Source organism: Onychomys torridus, chromosome 22 (assembly GCF_903995425.1).
Source record: "Onychomys torridus chromosome 22, mOncTor1.1, whole genome shotgun sequence".
NCBI lineage: Eukaryota > Metazoa > Chordata > Mammalia > Rodentia > Cricetidae > Onychomys > Onychomys torridus.
In genome coordinates this window covers 27,935,896-27,953,125 of record NC_050464.1, presented here as the reverse complement: position 1 = coordinate 27,953,125, position 17,230 = coordinate 27,935,896, and the positions used below count along the sequence as shown (strand labels likewise).

General features: G+C 57.3%; 1 protein-coding gene across 11 annotated transcripts in view; it reads right to left on the bottom strand.

The window, feature by feature from the left end:
• Positions 1-17,230, bottom strand: part of Ncor2 (nuclear receptor corepressor 2) — a 159,049-nt gene that overhangs the window by 62,022 nt on the left and 79,797 nt on the right. For 6 of the 11 annotated variants that reach the window (XM_036172164.1, XM_036172165.1, XM_036172160.1 and 3 more), the window contains 6 exons: positions 12,867-12,933; positions 8,958-9,130; positions 8,122-8,215; positions 6,028-6,206; positions 2,487-2,541; positions 525-623 (listed from right to left, as the gene is read on the bottom strand). In XM_036172164.1, the coding sequence (XP_036028057.1) occupies positions 525-623; positions 2,487-2,541; positions 6,028-6,206; positions 8,122-8,215; positions 8,958-9,130; positions 12,867-12,933 (667 nt within the window). The remainder of the gene's footprint in view (positions 1-524; positions 624-2,486; positions 2,542-6,027; positions 6,207-8,121; positions 8,216-8,957; positions 9,131-12,866; positions 12,934-17,230) is intronic. The other 5 variants (XM_036172158.1, XM_036172168.1, XM_036172166.1 and 2 more) reach the window with 1 other exon arrangement.

The window sequence follows — 17,230 nt, the reverse complement described above, 5'->3', positions numbered from 1 at the left end:
CCAACATGTGGGCACTGAAAATCACACTTGGGGTCCTCTGTAAAAGCAGCCAGCACTCCTTTTTATTTCCTTTCTTCACACACACCCCCTTTTCTGTTTTTTCGAGACAAGATTTCTGTGTAGCCCTGGCTGTCCTGGAACTCTGTAGCCCAGGCTGGCCTCAAACTCACAGAGATCCGCCTGCCTCTGCCTCCTGAGTGCTGGGATTAATGGCGTGCGCCACCAAGCCCAAATGCAGCTGGCGCTCTTAACTGCTGAGCCAGCTCTCCAACCCTGAAATGTGGCCTTTTAACCGTAAGGACTATATGGACCAGGCAGCCCTGGGCCAGGAAGTCCCAGCTAAGACAGAAGCCGCTATTTGTTCCCATACTGCACCGCCACCAGCCTCTTCAGGTCAGATGCCATAGAGGGAACCCTAATGATGTACGGTGCCACTCCTGAGGGATACTGACCACCCAGCAAGTGACCCTCAAGGGCGGGCAGGGGCCTGGGCCCAAAGCCAAGCAGCCCGCGCCATCTCTCACCTGACTCTTGCCCCGGCGCCGGTAGCTCCGCCTCACCAAGCTCTTGTAGTTCTCATTCTTCTTGGTCAGGTAGTAATAGAGGACGCACTCGGCCACCGTCTGCGGGGTGGAGAGGGAACACTGAGGAGTGTGCAGGGTGAAAGCAGGAGCCCGGAGCCAGAGGCCTGAGTTCAAATCCCAGGTCCTCCGATGGCAAGGTGGGGGACCCTGGCCAATCTCAACCAGCTTGTGTGTAACAAGCAGAAACTGATAGTGCTCATCAAATCGGTTACTCTGAATGAGCACACAGGACAGAGTCTGGCATGGAGAGACAGACGGCAGAGTCACAGGCTATCAACACAGGTCCTGTCCTCGAACGTAGGTAAGTAAGAGGGTTGGCATCCCAACAGCCCAGCTACCACTCAGAACAAGGCCTCGGGTGCATACAGCTCCACAAACCCTGCCTTTGTCACACATGGCCCCACGTGCCTTCCCTGACACCTGGGGTCCTGAACGACCTCTCCCAGAACTCAGGCACGGGGAACAAGAAGTTCCGATGGATGCGTGCAGTGGCCACTGTGCCCAAGATGTTCACTCCTATCACGTTTGACCTAGTGTCAAGCCAGAGACTATGAGGACTATGGGGTGGGACAGACTCCAGCTGCCTATACATCAGGCCACCCCCGGAATGTGCCAAGAACAGATACTGTGCCCCCAGGGTCTCCCAAGCCAACCCTTGCCCATGCCCATGACCCACCAGAGACACTGTGTGCCCGTCGGCCCAGGTAGGTGCTAAGCTGAGGAGTCCAACCTCATTCACTGTCACACTGCCGGGCCCTACTGGCCTTTAGCAGGCAGCTGTGTCCCAGAGACTCTGACCAGCCTCATCTAGGCCCGCTGAGTACCTCTTACCTTCACACACTCCCTTCCTCTTCCCTCCCCCGCAGCCTTGCTCAACCTCCAATTTCTGAGGCACCCTGGCTCTATGGAGCCCTAGCCTTAACCTAGGACTGTTGATTTGCCCACACCCAGTAGGACACATCACCGGTCAGGCAGGCTATTTATAGGGTTGGTTCCCAACACTGGTTCTTCAGGTACTGGATCCCAAAGGATCTCAGAACCTATCAGCCTCCACGACAAATGTAGGGAATGATCACTGTCTTTGAAAATGGCTGGCTGAGTCTTGTGTCCCACTCCCAGCGTACCTGGGACTCAGGGCAGGAGCCAGCCAGGCTGGTGGACATCTCACCACTGAGGGACCAGACACAAACTTCAGCCCTCAAGGGTGGGCCATGGTAATCTGAGGGGCTGGGGTCTATAGAAACAACTCTAGCACACAGCCAGCGCCACCACATGCTCACACCAAGGGCTGTTCACATGCTGTCGGCCATCCTAGTGTGTTGAGTAAAGGCCAGATAATTGCCCTCTGGTGACATGTGACGCATTGCCAACAGGAGGCAGAGCTAGAACAGAGTGCTCTAGGATCAGGTTTGGGGGCACAGATGGGGTTCAAACACCAATTCTGCATGAAGGGTTATTCAGAATGATAGGGACGTGTTAGTCACACACCGGAAGTAGTATCTGGAGTGTCAGGAAGCCCACAACAACCATGACATGGATTCAAGAGATCATTCCACACAGTCCTGGATGCAGGCCATACCTGGCCACAAGGCCTCAGTTGGAACATGGCAAAACTCTCTGGACTGGCACCCACCCCAGTGTGCTGGGCAAATGGCTATGCAATGCCAGTCCTCACAGCTTTCCTGGGACGCCTGGGATTGAAGCCCGAGGCTCCTCCCTATCCCGGGTGGGGCCTGCATGGCTTTCCCCCCTGAGGAAGGAGGCAGAGACAGGGAAAAAGATGGAGCTGGCCAGGGAGATAGAGGAGGGGCATGCACTCCACCCAGCACAGATACCAGCCCCGGGGAGTGGATGGCAAGCTGGTTTAGTGCCCAGCACTGCCAGCCAGAAACAGACACTCACCTTTCTCTCCAGGAATGAGGCGATCAGGCCAAAGTTCTTGGGGTGCTGCATGAACCTGGGGGAGGAGAAAGACAGGCGCTGAGGCCAAGCCGAGGCTGAGGGAGGCCCCACAAGACAGCAAGAGCTCAAAGTGCCCGGGAGCCTGCCACCCCAGCCTGGCTTGGCGGACGCCGCCCCACTACATCTTCAGGGCGTGGGAAGGGCTGCGGGGCAGGGACCAGGGTCCAGGGCGTTCCTTTGAGTGACTCACTGGCTGTAATGCCTTTGAAAATACATTTGTTTGTCTTGCCGCAGGCTTCCAGGAAAAATGAGGACACGGCATTCAGCTTGCCAGTGGGGTCCCCCAACCCCCCCAGATCTGCTTTTGTGTCTTTCCCCAGCTCGGTCTGAGAAGCTGGGCCTGGCCCGGCCCGGCCTAGCCCAGCCTACGCTGAGCCTGCCTGGATGAGGTCAGGCCAGCCAGGCGATAAGGCCTCCTGAGTGCTGGAGCAGAGCCTCAGATGCCCAGGAAAAGCCAAAAGTGGCTGGAGCCGCAGGGGGTGGCGGGAACTGGCGCCAAGCCACCAGCTTCCTGCGAAGGCTGAGCATTACTGGGAAAGCCGGCCAGCTGAAATGTCAGGGCCAGGCAGTCGTGGGGGTGGGGATAGGGTCAAGGCCTGCTCACACCCCAGGGGTGCTGAGTGGCGTCACTGGGCTTGTCCCCTTGTCTCCCAACAACCTGCCACCACCCCGGTATCTCCCAGGGCAGAAATGCCTGCCAGCAGTACCGGGGCAGGTTCCCACCAGAGCTTAGCCTGTGTTGGGCTGCCCCGCCTGGCCTCCAGGTGGCTGGGCAGCAGGCCAGAGGCCCCTCCCCGCTCCCCCCGCCAGACACTGGGGAATCCGGAAGGGCCTCTTAGCTCTTCCCAAGGAAGCCGTGGTAGCAGGGCGGCAGGATGGCGGGCTACCCTGCCAGGGCCCCGCCTACCCAGGTGGCAGGCCAGCCTGGGGCACCTACCACTGTTGCCCTACCCCTATCCCATCTATGGGGTTTCCTCAGGCAGTAATGAGCCCCAGGCCACCAGGACTTCAGGGCACTTGTTCCCCTGACCATCACCTGGTCACTGGAGACAGGCAGAGTCAGGCTTGATGAGACAACTTGTATCAACAACTGAAGAGGCTGAGGCAGGTGGACAGCCAGAATGGGCTACAGTGAGTTCCAAGCCAAACAGGGCAATTTAGTGAGACCTTATCTCAAAAGTATAAGAGAAAAAAATTTAAACTATGTGGCTCAGAGGTAGCCTGTCCTCAGAGTAGGCACACATGAGGTCCTGGGGCTAGCCTGGCACTGGGCACTTCATGTCACTGCCGAGGGACCATGTGTGGGGTTCTACATCTATGGTTCAACTAATCACAGGTCAGTAAGGCTCCAAAAGGAAGTCAACTGTAGGAGCATATGCTAGGCTATGGCTGAGGCAGTAAGTTTCAGAGTTCAAAGCCAGCCCGTGCTACATAAAGCACCCCCGACTTAAAGGTAAAGCCATAGTGGTTCATGCTGTGACCCCAGCACACAGGAGGCTAAGCAGCAGAGTCCAGACCAGCCCTGGCTACACAGTGAGTCTGAGGCCAGCCTGAGCTGTGAGACTCTGCCGTAACCATATCTGGTGTCCCCGTGTTAATGTCCCCTAAATAACACTGAGTAACGACTGTTTGTGTGGACTTACATCTGTTACTGTGATTGACCCTAAGAGAAGCATGGGTCTTCGGCAAATCACCAACCTTTCACATAAGGGACATGGTATCCTAAGCTTTTTGTGTTGGGGCTCCTAGGATCTCCTGGGCAGAAGTGACTGCCAGCAACACCAGGTTGGTTCCCACCAGAGCCCAGCCTCTGTTGGGCTGCCTTGCCACGGGACACCTACGGATACTAAGAGTACTATATGGCCATGCCCATTTTCCACAGGAGGAAACTGAGGCTGGGTAGAGGCTGGCTTGTGCAGCGTCATGCTTTGGTTAAGTGGTAGAGCACTTGCCATGAGCACCTTGACAAGTGAGGCCTCCACAGAGACCATGATCCTTCAAAGACCCACTTAGTGTGGCTGTGTCTTGCATGGACAGAAGATAAGTCTGTAGACATCGGCTATGGAATTATCGGAGTAAATCACTATGCCTAAAGAACAATGGAGACTCCCCAGGATGGTTCAGCCACACAAAATACCCCCAAACTGCTCATCCACTAAAACATCAGGCCCACCAGGTGACCTGAACACACAGAGCCTCAGCCACCTCAGGACCCATGACTGTCCTCCGGCCACTGTCCTGGGTCATGTCATACAACACACCAGAGAGAGAACAGGAGTCCCAGATACAAGCCCCAAAGAGTCCAAGGACAAGAGCCCCTGACCTGAGCTGCCTTTGGGAGCAGCAACTCAGGGTACATCCCCTGCTGACTTGTACTGGGGACATGAGACTCACTCCACCATCCCTCTGAGGATTTTTTTTGTGTTCCCACAGCCAAAGGCCACTCTGAAGACTGTCACCTGTGCCCAAACCCTGTGCAGCCACCAAGCCTTGTCTGTGATCTGGGGGTGGGGCCGGCCTGTTGTACAGCACCCTTCAAAGGGCAGGTACAGTCTGACCGTAGACAACCGTTCCCCCAGCAGGCGTAAGGAAATGTTCTGAGGCAGACAAGGGCCTCTCTGGAAAGCAGGTCAGCCATTCTGCTCAACTAGTGTTTGCTACACAAGAGCCTTGTTCCCACAGGCCTCCTGGGCAACATGTGCTGTCCCAGCGTCAGTTTCTACTTTAACTCTTGTCCTGGCCTCTCTGAGGAGGGGGTTCTGCCTCTAGGTGGAGTGTTTGCAGGACACCGTTCCAAATACCATACCTTGAGACCCACCACCTCTTCCATGGTCCCCAAAAGGGGAGCTGTCTCCTTTTGCCTAGACACCATACCTCAGGTCCTCAATCCAGGCTGAAAAGCTCTTCCTCCACCCAAGAGCCCCACATTCATCTCCCCCCTGAAACTCTCACCCAGAAGGGTTTCTCTGTAACAGTCCTGGCTGTCCTGGAACTCACTCTGTCGACTAGGCTGGCCTCGAACTCGGAGATCCGCCTGCCTCTGCATCTCCCCCACCCACCCACCCCCCGGGGGTGGGATTGAAGGCGTGGCCACCACACCCAGCTGAGCTTCATCTCCTACACACCCTGTTCCTGATGGCTGAAGCCCTGGCTTCCCCACACATCTCTCCATTCCAGCTGGACAGCAGCACCCTGCCTCCACCATATGCACCTCTGTGGCCCCGTTGGGTGTGGACACCTCTCTGAGCCCATGTAGGGGGAACTGCCTGGCTTAGTACTGTGAGGACTAAGGAAGCACAAATCCATTACCTAAAGGAGACAAGGACATGCTTCCCATGGAGACGGAGGCAGAGAGATAGGCCAAGGACCCCAAGTGTGCCGCTGGAGCTGGGTGGGTTCTGGACAGACTGTCCCTGTGACTAGGGTGTGAGGACAGAGAAGACGAGGGCAAGGATCCCAGGCAGCGGTGGGGGACACTCACTTCTCACGGAAGGTGTCCCGCTCCTGCTCACTCCACATGTTGGTAACCTGACGGTCCTTGTACACCTTCATGGGGTCATCCATGAGCCCATTCATGTTGATGAACTTGATCCTCTGCTGGTCCGCGTCATATAACATGGGCGGGATCACTGCCAGCTGACGCATCTGCTTCTCCAGATTCTGCAGCAGAGCAGAGGGTGGGGTCAGAGGGCAAGTGCAGGCCCTAGCAGGTGAGGGGTGGATGTCCCGGCCCTCGGACATTCCTGGGGGAGAGGGGGGGGGGGTGTGAAGATGATGATGATGATGATGATGATGATGATGATGATGATGATGAATTAAAAGCCAGCAGTGGCTGGCGCTGGTGAGGATTTAGAGGTGTAGGACAGCGGGAAGGCAGAGCTGTAAATTTAGTCCAGAGCAGAAGGCCTCATCTGCAGCAGGAGAGGCCATGAATCTCAGGGCCATGAAGGCAGTGTAATAAAACACTGTGAGGGCAGGGACAGGGCACAGCCCAGCCCGGCTCCATGCACTCATGGGGTGGCACACATCTGGTGCGGAGCCAAGAATCCCAGGCACAGCACAGGGCACACAGACAGCCTAGCCACCTTCCTGCCTAGCCCTCACAACCAGGACTTCCCATCACCCCCTGGGGACTCGGCCTGCCCTGCCCTTCTGTGGCTGCCTTGCCCGTCCATGTTAGGGAAATTCCACGGACTGCCAAGTGTCTCCAGACCAGCAGCACTTTCTGGTTCTGACCCAGACTCTGCCTCCAGCCTTGCTCTGGTAATGGCTCCCCAAGGGGTGGCAGCGGCAGCGCCCTTGTGTGGCTAGGACCCAGGGAAGAGTCCAATGTGTGGGTGGACAGAGCCAGCTTCCTGCTTCCAGAGGAAATGAAAGCCAGCGACGTCCACATCCTAGAAATGCTGACGGAGCCGCCACATCGGTGGGACAGGTATTGAACCCAGCCACATGTTCGCCAGCAAAGATGGCCCCGCGGCTTGCAGCTGGTGGCTTTTCGAGTTCTGCTTTCTGTCCACGAGAGGTGGGGAGGTTGTCCAGCAGAACTATGGCAAAAGGACGCCACTTCAAGGCCAGGCATGTGGGGGTGCTACACTGTGGTGGGGTGCAGGCCCCGAGCCGGGCAGGCTGCTAGGTGCTTAGGGCTGTCAGCGTGCACAAGGAGACAACTTAAGCAGCCATACCGGGTGCACGCCCAGCTCTGGATGGAGGGGGACTCGGCCCAGAGAGCAGCTCTAACGGCCACTCCACAGCCACCAAGGTGTCGCTGGCTGCTCCATCCATCACCCATCTTAGTTTCCACGTAGACAGCCTCAAGGGGTTCCAGGGAAAGGGGCGCTACAGCCACTTCTAGCTGCGAGCAGAGCTACTGGGAAGGAAGCAAGGGTCCTGGCACATGGCGTGCTGGGTCCACTGTGGTGCCGGCCATGGGGACAAATGTCATACTGGACACCTGGCCTACAGACCAGAAAGGGACAAGCCCCAAATAGCCCCTCACTAGGGATGAGCATCTCTTCTGCTTCATGGCCTTCTCTGGCTGGGATGGTGACAACTGGGGTCACCAATACTGGCACTGGTGTCTAGCTGTCCCTGGGAGGCCCGAAGGGACACCAGGCTAGACAGAAGCTCCTGTAGCACAGTCTTCAGCTGGCCCCACCTGATCCCACTGATGGGCTCGCCTGCCAGTTCTGCCAAGGTCAGCCAGGACAGCATGAAACATGGGGGTGAGAGAAGAGTCCCTGTCCCCCAACCCAGCTTCCTGGTGTCCATTCTGGACACCAGAGGCTGCAGGTCGGTGACCTTCCCCAGCTCTGTCCTGCCAGGCCACCTTCCACAGTTTGCTGGGATCTCTGCACTGTGGGCACAGGCATGGCCTGGCATGGCCACTGGTTGCTGGTGTGCCCACAACACACCACATTGGTTCTGACCCATGTCCTCCACCAGCCTCTGGACTGAAAGCATCAGGGGTGGATTCCTTTCCTGCTGGCACCTGCCCGCTGTGACATGGAACACGTGTAAGGGACACGAAGAGGGCCATGCAGAAGCAATGGGTTGCCTGTGGTGGCAGTGGACTCACCTCCTGCTCAGACAAGCCATCAATGATCTCGGAAACCTCATGTTCACTGCGGGCAGCCGACATGGAGAGCCCACTGCCTCGCTGGCCCACCCTGCTGAAGACCAGAGGGACACAGTCAGGATCAGCCATCCTACTGAGAGGCTAGGCCAGGTCCGTGGGGCAGAACATTCTACAGGTGAATGGGGAGGGGGAGGTCAGGGCTAGGCCTCCCACCCTCCATCTGATCATAGGCTTGGAGCCCAGAGAGGCTGGGGAGCCCCTCAGGAATGCCAATCCCCGAGGCTGCGGGGTAGCAGCCCATCTCCCGTGAATCACTCTGACAAGGTACAGAGACCCATCAGGAACCCAGTGTTGCCTCCAGCCTAGGGGCCGGTGCAGGTCAGCTCCTGAAATCCATGTTGCTGTGGGTTGGGGAGACAGGCCTGAGGAGCCTAACCACACTTCCTAGCCTCATTTGTTAAGAACAGCCCACCCAGGTTTCTGCCCTTGTGGCCACAGTGGGGACAGACACCCACCTAGGAGCTGGGTGAAGCCATCACCCACACAAACCCCTCTAGCTGAGTCTCACTCAGCAGCTTCGGGGAGTGTGGGGTAGAAAGAGCAAGGACAGTGCAGGTGCCTGGGCCCGTCAGGTGCTAAGGGCCCCTAGCTGTAAGGATGAAGCCCTGTGATGCCACTCTGTGACACAGACCACCAGGGGCCCACATGGACCAGCGCAGCACGGACGTCCACACACACTCCCTGCTGCATGTGTTCCAACACAGGCTCATCTCTTCACCCTCACCCCTGCACATCCTCACCCCCGCATGCACCATCCACTGTGGAGGAGCCCTTACTTCTGCATGCGCTCCTGCAGCTCACGCTGTTTGCGGATCTCGGGGAACTGTTTCTCGTAATACTCCCGCACCTTGCTCTCCTTGGCCCTCCTCCGCGGATTATTCTCAATGCGTTCTACCTTCTTCTCCCACGCCTCCATGAGCTGGTCATAGCGCTGGCAGAAGCGCTGTTCCTGTGGGGGCATGGCCAGAGGGCGGGGCATGCTGGTGAGGGACAGAGCCTGCCCACCGCACTCACACGGACAGTCGGGGGACAGACAGGAGCACAGACTTCCTCCGTCAGTCACAGAGCTCCTGGCCCCCTGGGAAGCCATGGGTGCCCCACGGATGCTATGGCCTCTCCTTCCCCAGAGCCAGGTCTCCTCTGCAGGGCCTCATCCAACTTGGAAGCCACCAGCCCCACCAAGTTATCCATTTTCTCAAGTCATACAACCAAATGAGAAACAGCCCTGGACCAAGAGGCTGGGGCTCATGCCCTCTGCTCACACCAGCCGCCATGGACACGGCACAACCAATCAAGCCGGGTCCCACCACTTCAGGAAGTTGTCCTGGGCAACATGGCTTTGTAGAGCTCTTGCGGCCCAGGAGAGGAATCCCCAGGGAGCATCCACTTTCTAGGCAGTTCCTCGTCCCTGGCCTCTGGCGTGGCCACACTCCCCCAACCCTAGCAGACACTGGGAAGAAGGTTCTGGCCTCCTCTGCAGGATGAGGAAGGAAGTACCCCTCCCTGTCTAACCACCCAGCTGCCTGCTGCATATCTCCCAACCAGCCAGAGCACAGCCACATGCCCTCTGTATATCCAAAGAGACCATTTCAAAACCTGACCTCTAGCAGCCACAGGAGGGCAGGAGACGAAGTCATAGAATGCCCCGGCCATGTTCTTATGCCCTGATACTGCCACAGTGTGCTTAACCTCTGACCCGGAGCACCCTTTGCCTGTGGTTCAACAAGAGGTGAACAATTATCAGGGATTTGGGACCCCAGCTGGGGAAACAGGGATGGACACTACCAGTCTAGCCGAGGCCTCCTGGCTCCCACCCAGAGGCCCAAGGGAAGAAGATAGAACACTATACTAAGACCAGATGATGGAGACAGCGGAGGGCACCAGAGCTGACAACAGTCAGCTGCCCACTGGGGAGGGCCTGTCCTGTCCCATCCATACCTTGCAGACCCAAGACCTCAAGAACACCCACATAAGCCACAGCCCCAGGCACCAGAACAAAACCCCAAGCAGCACCCCAGGAAGAGGCTCTCTAGATAGGACAGTCCCTCTCCAGGTCTAACCACAATGTGGCCTGCTATAGTCTGTGTCTGCATCTACTGGGTGGTGTGTGCACCTGGTTCAGAGGGGCCAGGGTCCACTGACTACCACTGTCCAGGGACAGCAGGACACACACAGCTCACAGGGAGGGGGGCTTGGCCAGGGGAAGAGGCAGACCTCTTTCTGTCAGCCTCTGCTGGGTGGGAACAGGTCTCTAGCACACTTGGCCCTACAGGAAGGAGTGAGGCAGGCTCCTCTCTGGTTAGCACCAAGGACTCCCAGGGAAGGCCCCAGTTCTGGGGTCCGACTCATGATGAGGTGAGTGGGGAGGCCCACGGATCAGCCTCTCCAAGCCTTGTGGGAAAATGAGGAAGCTCCTCTTCGTGCTACAGCATGGAGAGGCCTTCCCTCCCTAAGGTAGGCAGCTGGGCTGCAGAGCCTCCCGGCTCAGAGGCGTTCCCCTCACCTCCTCACAGCCCCCAGAGCAATGGAGAATGTCTTTATGACCCTAAGCCCACTCCAAAATCTCCTCCACTTCACTGGCTCCTTCCAGGAGACCTGGGGACCTCTGACATGGACATCAGACAAGGCTAAGGCTGGAAGCTCAGGGCTGACTGTGGGTGGCATTTAGGGGTGACAGAATGGGATGGCAGGACTGTGGGGGGCTGAGCGGACTCCCAAGCCTGCCTTCTCCTCACCCAACAGCAGCAAGGGCCTTTGTTCCCGTGGTCTGTACATGGTGACCCTAGAGCTGACTGGCCTGGTATTAGGGTATGGGTAATTTCATCACTGTCGCCTTTATCTGTGGCTGAGGAGCCTCACGGTGCACAACATATTCTACACTAACAGCATGTTTATCACCTGGACCCCTGTGCTGAGGATGTACCTAACAGTCCTCTACAGAAAGCCTTGGGCTGGCTCCTGCCCCAGGTCCTTTGCACCTGCCATGCCCTCGCTCAGCAAAAGATCTGCACATGACCAGCCTGCCCTTTCTTGCTCCCTGTATCTCAGGATGGCCACTCCTCCTCTGCTGCCCGGGACCCCTTCCCCTCCCGAGCTTCCTCATTTTCTGCCCCTCCCCCCAATTCAGGGCAAGAGCTGCCTACCCAGGAGGGTCTGAACACAGACTCGGGAACCAGGCAGCCAGATGCCATTCCGGACTTTACTACTTCCCAGCTGTGTGGCATGGGACATGTGACCTAACCTCCGTCTCAGCTTCCCCACCTAAAATACAGGGCTGGGAAGACAAACCCACCTCGTGGGACGACACACACTGCTGAGGAAAACTGCTGGAGTGAGAAGCTGTGCATAAAACTGCGACCCCGAAGCCCACGCCCACGTAACTAGAACCACCACACACAGAAGGCATTCAGAGACCACAGCTGAAGGCACCTAACCGCCCTCCATCTTTTCACCCACAATTCAGACTCGGGCATCATCACCCTACTTCAGTGTAAGTAGCGCTTAGTTGCCACCTTCTGTTTCCTACATACCCGTAGGCTCTAGGCGCCACTGAGTAGCCCTGCCGTACCAGTACCAGTAGTACCAGTAGTACCAGGCTGGCGTGACTAAGAAAGGAGGCGGGGCCATCTTGCGGCCCCGTCTGACACGGCCCAGGAAGGGCTGGGTGCAGGTGAGCAGAGCCTGTGAAGCCAGCCTGCACCCTGCCCTCCTCAGTTAGCCATCCTTGCCCCCCCCCCCCCCCCCCGTCTCCCTGCAGCCCCCCCCCCTGCCCCGGTCAAAGCCTGACCCTGGTCCAGAGCCTGCCTGCAGAGCCCAGGCAGGGCGACGTTCCCTGGACTCAGGACCACTGTGCGGGCATCCCGAGGCAGGAAGCTGAAGGCATGGAGGGAAGGACTGATTGAACCACTCCCGATGGCGGCCCCACAAACTTCTCAGCGACACAGTTCCAGCACTGTGCAAGCAGGGGTGACGGCAGGGTGCACTCCCACCCTGGCAGCTGGGGTGACGACAGAGACCTGGCCTCCATCCCTTAGCCCTGGTCTCCTGTGGGCCAAAGCGCAGCTGCTCAGGGTCCCTCACACAGCTCACCCTGCTTCAGGAAGCAGGACCACCGCCCACCACCACACACCAGGGACCTTGCTACTTTCCAATGGCTGCTTTTTCCAGAAGCCTGGACCTGGCTGGGGAAGGGAAGGCTCGTTTCTCAGGGCTCTGCCACCTCCATCTCTCCCTAAAGCCGCCCTGAGCATAAAAGCCCATGACAGGCATTTTTAGAGTCAATACAAGACTCCCTTCTTAGCTTCAGGAGCTCCCAAATCCCAAGGACTGGGAAAGGGGGTCAGGAGCCCCCACCCTAAGCCCCAACCACCACAGCAGCTGTCGCCCCGATGGCTCATCCACGGCATTCTTTCATGACCCAGACGTCCATCCCAACAGCTGCAGAGTCAACAGGGACCTCGGGGTCTGGTTAGCATGGCCTGAAGAGGCCCCTGACTCTCGGATGGCCGTGGGGGCACCAATGGAAGAGAAGGGACAGGGATGCACCTTGGAGAACGGCAGAACGGAAGTGGAACTCACACACTGTTTGCCCATGGTGTTGAGGGGACCGAACACCTACTGATTTCCTATGGCATGCAGGAGACGCTTGCTTGCATGTGGTATGGAGGGGACGGGACAGGACTCACCCACTGCTTGCGCGCGTGGTTCCTTCGCTTGAAGTATAGGATCAGCTTCTTCCGCATCGCCTGGTTTCTGGGGGAGCACAGACAGGGGTCAGAGATGGCAGTTCTTAGCGGGCGTCTGAACTGACCAGCACGGGTCCCTGGTCAGACGGGAGCCCACTCCCCCGACTTTCCCCAGAGCCCAGCTTACCCCACAGAGCTCCCAGTACTCTCTCCCCATCCCTTCAGCGCCGGCACTTGCCAACCGGCACCATCCTCATCCTGCTGAGACACAGCCACGTATACCAACCAACCAAGTTCAAGCCCTGAGCCCCTTGCTGCCCGGAGGCAACCAGGGCATGTGGCTAAAGGCGTCAAGGGGTCCCCAGCTCAGGATAGACAGCCAGGCTCCACTCCGCACAGAGCAAGCAGCTTGACCACACAGGCCACAGGGTTCTGTAAGTGCTACTGAGGAAAGGGTGGGGAATTCTGAGAGGAGGAGAGAAAAGGAAGGCGGGGACATGGGGAGAGGGACAGGAGAGAGAAAGCAGGAGCGAGAAGAGAGCAGATTTTCCTCAGCACGGACACAGATTTGAAAAATGGAGGGAGTGGGGTAGACAAAAGACACAGGCAGGCAGGAACCTTCAGACCGCAAAGGAGGCGCAGAAATCCTGAGACAAGACACGGCAGCTATAGGGTACAGGACTCCACGTACCCCACTCCACCCCACCACGGAGCAGCAGACACCTCAATATCCTCCTACTCCCTACAACCATAATACACAAAGCCAGGTGCCGAGAGCAACCTGGGCCCCGTGAGAGACACAGACAGGCCTTGGGGAACCGAACCTTCCATCTCCAACCTGAGCTCAGAGCTACACCACTTTTCTGGTGAGGGATCCCCAACTTCCCCATATTGCCAGCATGTCCCAAGAGCCTCCATTGCTGGGAGTCGCCTTGGAATGCGAGTCTGGAGGTCCCATGCCTGTGACCTCTGTGACCCCAGATGTGGCTTGGTGGGTCGAGTGCTAGCCTAGCAAACACAAAGCTCTGGGTTCTAGCCCAGCATCACACAGAAACGGGAGCGGTGGTCCACACCTGGGAGGTGGAGGCAGAAGGATCCAAAGTTCAATTATTCTCCACGCTATAGAGAGTGAGAGGAGATTCTGGGCCGAGGAAAAGTAAGAGCCAAAGGGGCCAAGCGGTGGGGGGGATAGGTGGGGGATACACAGCCACCTCTTATCGGAAGAACGGAGCTACCACCAATCCTGATGCACTGGTGCACAGAAACCAGAAACTTCCGCAGAGAGACAAGGGGAAGACTCCCGCGAATAGACCGTGAAATCAGCCGGCCTACTGGGAACAGACATGAACTGGAGCAAAGGGAGCTGAGGGGAGCTGGGCTCCAGGGCTCCTAGAGCAAGAGGAGGTTCAGGGAGGGTCAGACCCCAGCTGTGCCAGGGAACAGTAAGATGGAGCCCCACACGTGCCTGGTCAAGCTGGGGGCGGGGTGTTAGAAGTCCATGCGGCAAAGGAGACCAGCCTAGTCTACTAGTGGACAATGCAATGTGACTGACTGAGGTTGCCAGGCCAGGGACATATGGATTGACTCTCTCAAGGGCTTGGTTGTATGGAGAAACACCTCCACAGTAAGACCAGAGACATATTCTCAGGAACCTGAGTCCTGACCAACTGCTTCCTGCTCATCCACAAATGAGATGGATGGTGGGCCGGATACAGGGCAGTGAGGAACCTCCTTCTAGGCCTGAGGGACCTGAGGACCAAGGCTGCCTCCTGGCAGAGATCAAGCAGGCACACTAAGCCAGTAGCTTGGGAATACCAGAAGGCTGCTAGCCCAGGCTGGGTGGTGGCTGTCCAGACCCATCTGGTGCTCTGAGATTTGTCTGTGTCATGCAGCCATGGACACTCCGGATGGTCCTGCAGTGTCTGACGGGCTCCTGCACTGCCCCCTCCAGCACGCCCCGAGGGTTGCCTTCCCTCGCCCCTAAGGCCAGATCCCCAGGACAGGTGGGCAGGTTCCCTGGCATTAGCTCAGCAGCTCCTGACACTTTCCAGGGCAAGGCAGAGGAAGCAAGCGGCACACAGGTGACCTCCGCAGGTCTGAAATCACCCACACCAGGAAGCCAAGCATGAAATTAACTTGAAAGTCATGGCCAGGCACGCAGGCAGAGAAATTAAAATGACAGGGGCCAGGTCCCCAGGGAAGGGAGACTTCCCACCTCGGCAATTACAGCAGACAGCCAAGGAGCAGTGGCAGCTCCGCTCCGTGGGTGGCAGAGCTCCCCACCAACCCCCAGATCAACCTCACTGTCCTTGTCACAGCTGGCACACTCCACATGAGCACTGAGCTTGCCCATCTCCCCACGTCACGTGGCGACTCGTTCACGGCTGTCTCCCAGGGACAGACAGTGCCGGGTGCGGACCAGATATACAGACACACATTCGGGGAATGAGGCCCGAATGAATGAGGAGTATCTATCTCTATGGTCAGGACAACAAAACCCCCAGCACCCTGCCCACACACAAGGTACAGAGGTCCACTTGGGTGGGGGTGTTAACTCAGTGGCCCCACAGCTAGTCCCACCTTTCAGGGAGTGAGACAGAAGGCCTGCTCTGCAGCACTCACACAGTGCAGATCTTGGCCAGTGATGGCCCAAAGTCTCCTGCCTGCCACATGACAAACTAAAGACACCAAACCTATGGCACTCTTGGATCGCATACCTCCCAGTGATGGGCCACTCACTCACCACCCCCATCGGTAGCTCTGACAACCTTGTTTTAGGCAAGGTTTGTTTGTTTGTCCGGCTCTTGCTAGGCAGCCCAGGTTAGCCTCAACCTCATTTCTTACAGTCTCAGCCTCCACAGGCACACCCCCAACCTGACACCAAAGAGTCTGCACAGTGATGTGACTCCAAAGGTCCTGGCTCCACCTTCAGGGAATTCTCATTTCCCCTAGTGACCCCCACCCCCACCCCAAGGAGCTGAGCATACTGGATCTTCCTCACCTAATTAGGCAGTAGCCCCAAAGGCCTTCAGGCCTCAGCAAGGGCCTTATCCCCGCAGGCCTGGGAGTTCCTGACACTTCACCTGGGTCACACAGCTACTGCATTCTAAGCAGCTTCCGGGGCCTGAGCCTCTTCATGTCATGGAGCATGCTACCCAAAGCCCCTCTGGGAATGGTTTCAGTCCAGAGGCAACCACCCACACCTTCAGAGCTTTGAACTCTGCATCCCACCCCGGGACACAGATAGGAGCCAGTGGGTCAGCCCAGCCCCATCTGTGAAAACTATTCAGACAGGGAAGGGGCACACAGAAGACTAGAGGGGTCATTGACCAGGTGGAAACAAAGAGACATCAAGGTTCCCGAGGGATGCTGCACTGTTAGACCCATGCTGACCAGCTCACACCTCAGCGGCCAAGTAAAAGCCTTTCCAACTGTAAAGGGTGAATGGTATGTAAACTCTGACCAAAAGCTGTTTAAAAAAAAAAAAAAAAAAAAAAAGCCAGGCAGTGGTGACACACACCTTTAATCCCAGTACTTGGGAGGCAGAGGTGGATGGATCTCTGTGAGTTCAAGGCCAGTCTGGTCTACAGAGTGAGTTCCACAACAACCAGGGGCTACAAAGAGAAACTCTTGTCTCAAAAATACAACAAAAAACAAACAAACAAACAAGGGGGGGAAAAACCACACCCAAAAAGGAACAGATGCCAGGACCCCTGAGTCCCAGCTCCAGGTCTCACTGACCCTCTGACTCAACCACAGCCATAGCTGGGCAGCAGGGATGGCGTCAAGATCTACCAAAGGAGCCAATGGCCACAGCTGAAGTCCCTTGGTCCCCAGTAAGTAATGGCACTGTTTTCCCAGTCAAAAGGTGGCTTTGCGTTATCACATGTGGCCCAGCCCTGGCCTGGAAACCATGGACCCCATGCCCTAACCTTCCATACCTCACCGCCCATAGCTCTTGAGGGCTTTCCCACGGTGTCCCAGGCCCTTTCTCCCAGTGGCCACCAGAGTGAACCTGCAGAGAAACTCCCAGCAGAGCACGTCCCACAATAAAGGCCGCATCTTTGCAGCAGATGCAGCCGGTGATCAGGGCCGGAAGGACAAGAAGCACCCTCCTGGGCCTGACTGATCCTGCCTGTGGCTGCCACAGGACCTTTGACTGCTGGTCCCATCTGCCTGGGATGTTCCACATGGCCCAGCAGCTGCAGTCTTCAGCCAGCACGTCCTGCCCCAGGTCTCTGGCCAGAGTCCCTTCCCCCACCCCTCTCCTATCAGTCCATTTACTCTTTACAGTAAAGGACTATGTAGATTTAACAGGGCAAGGGTGAGCCGGGCAACAGTGGCCATGACGTTAATGGTGCCTA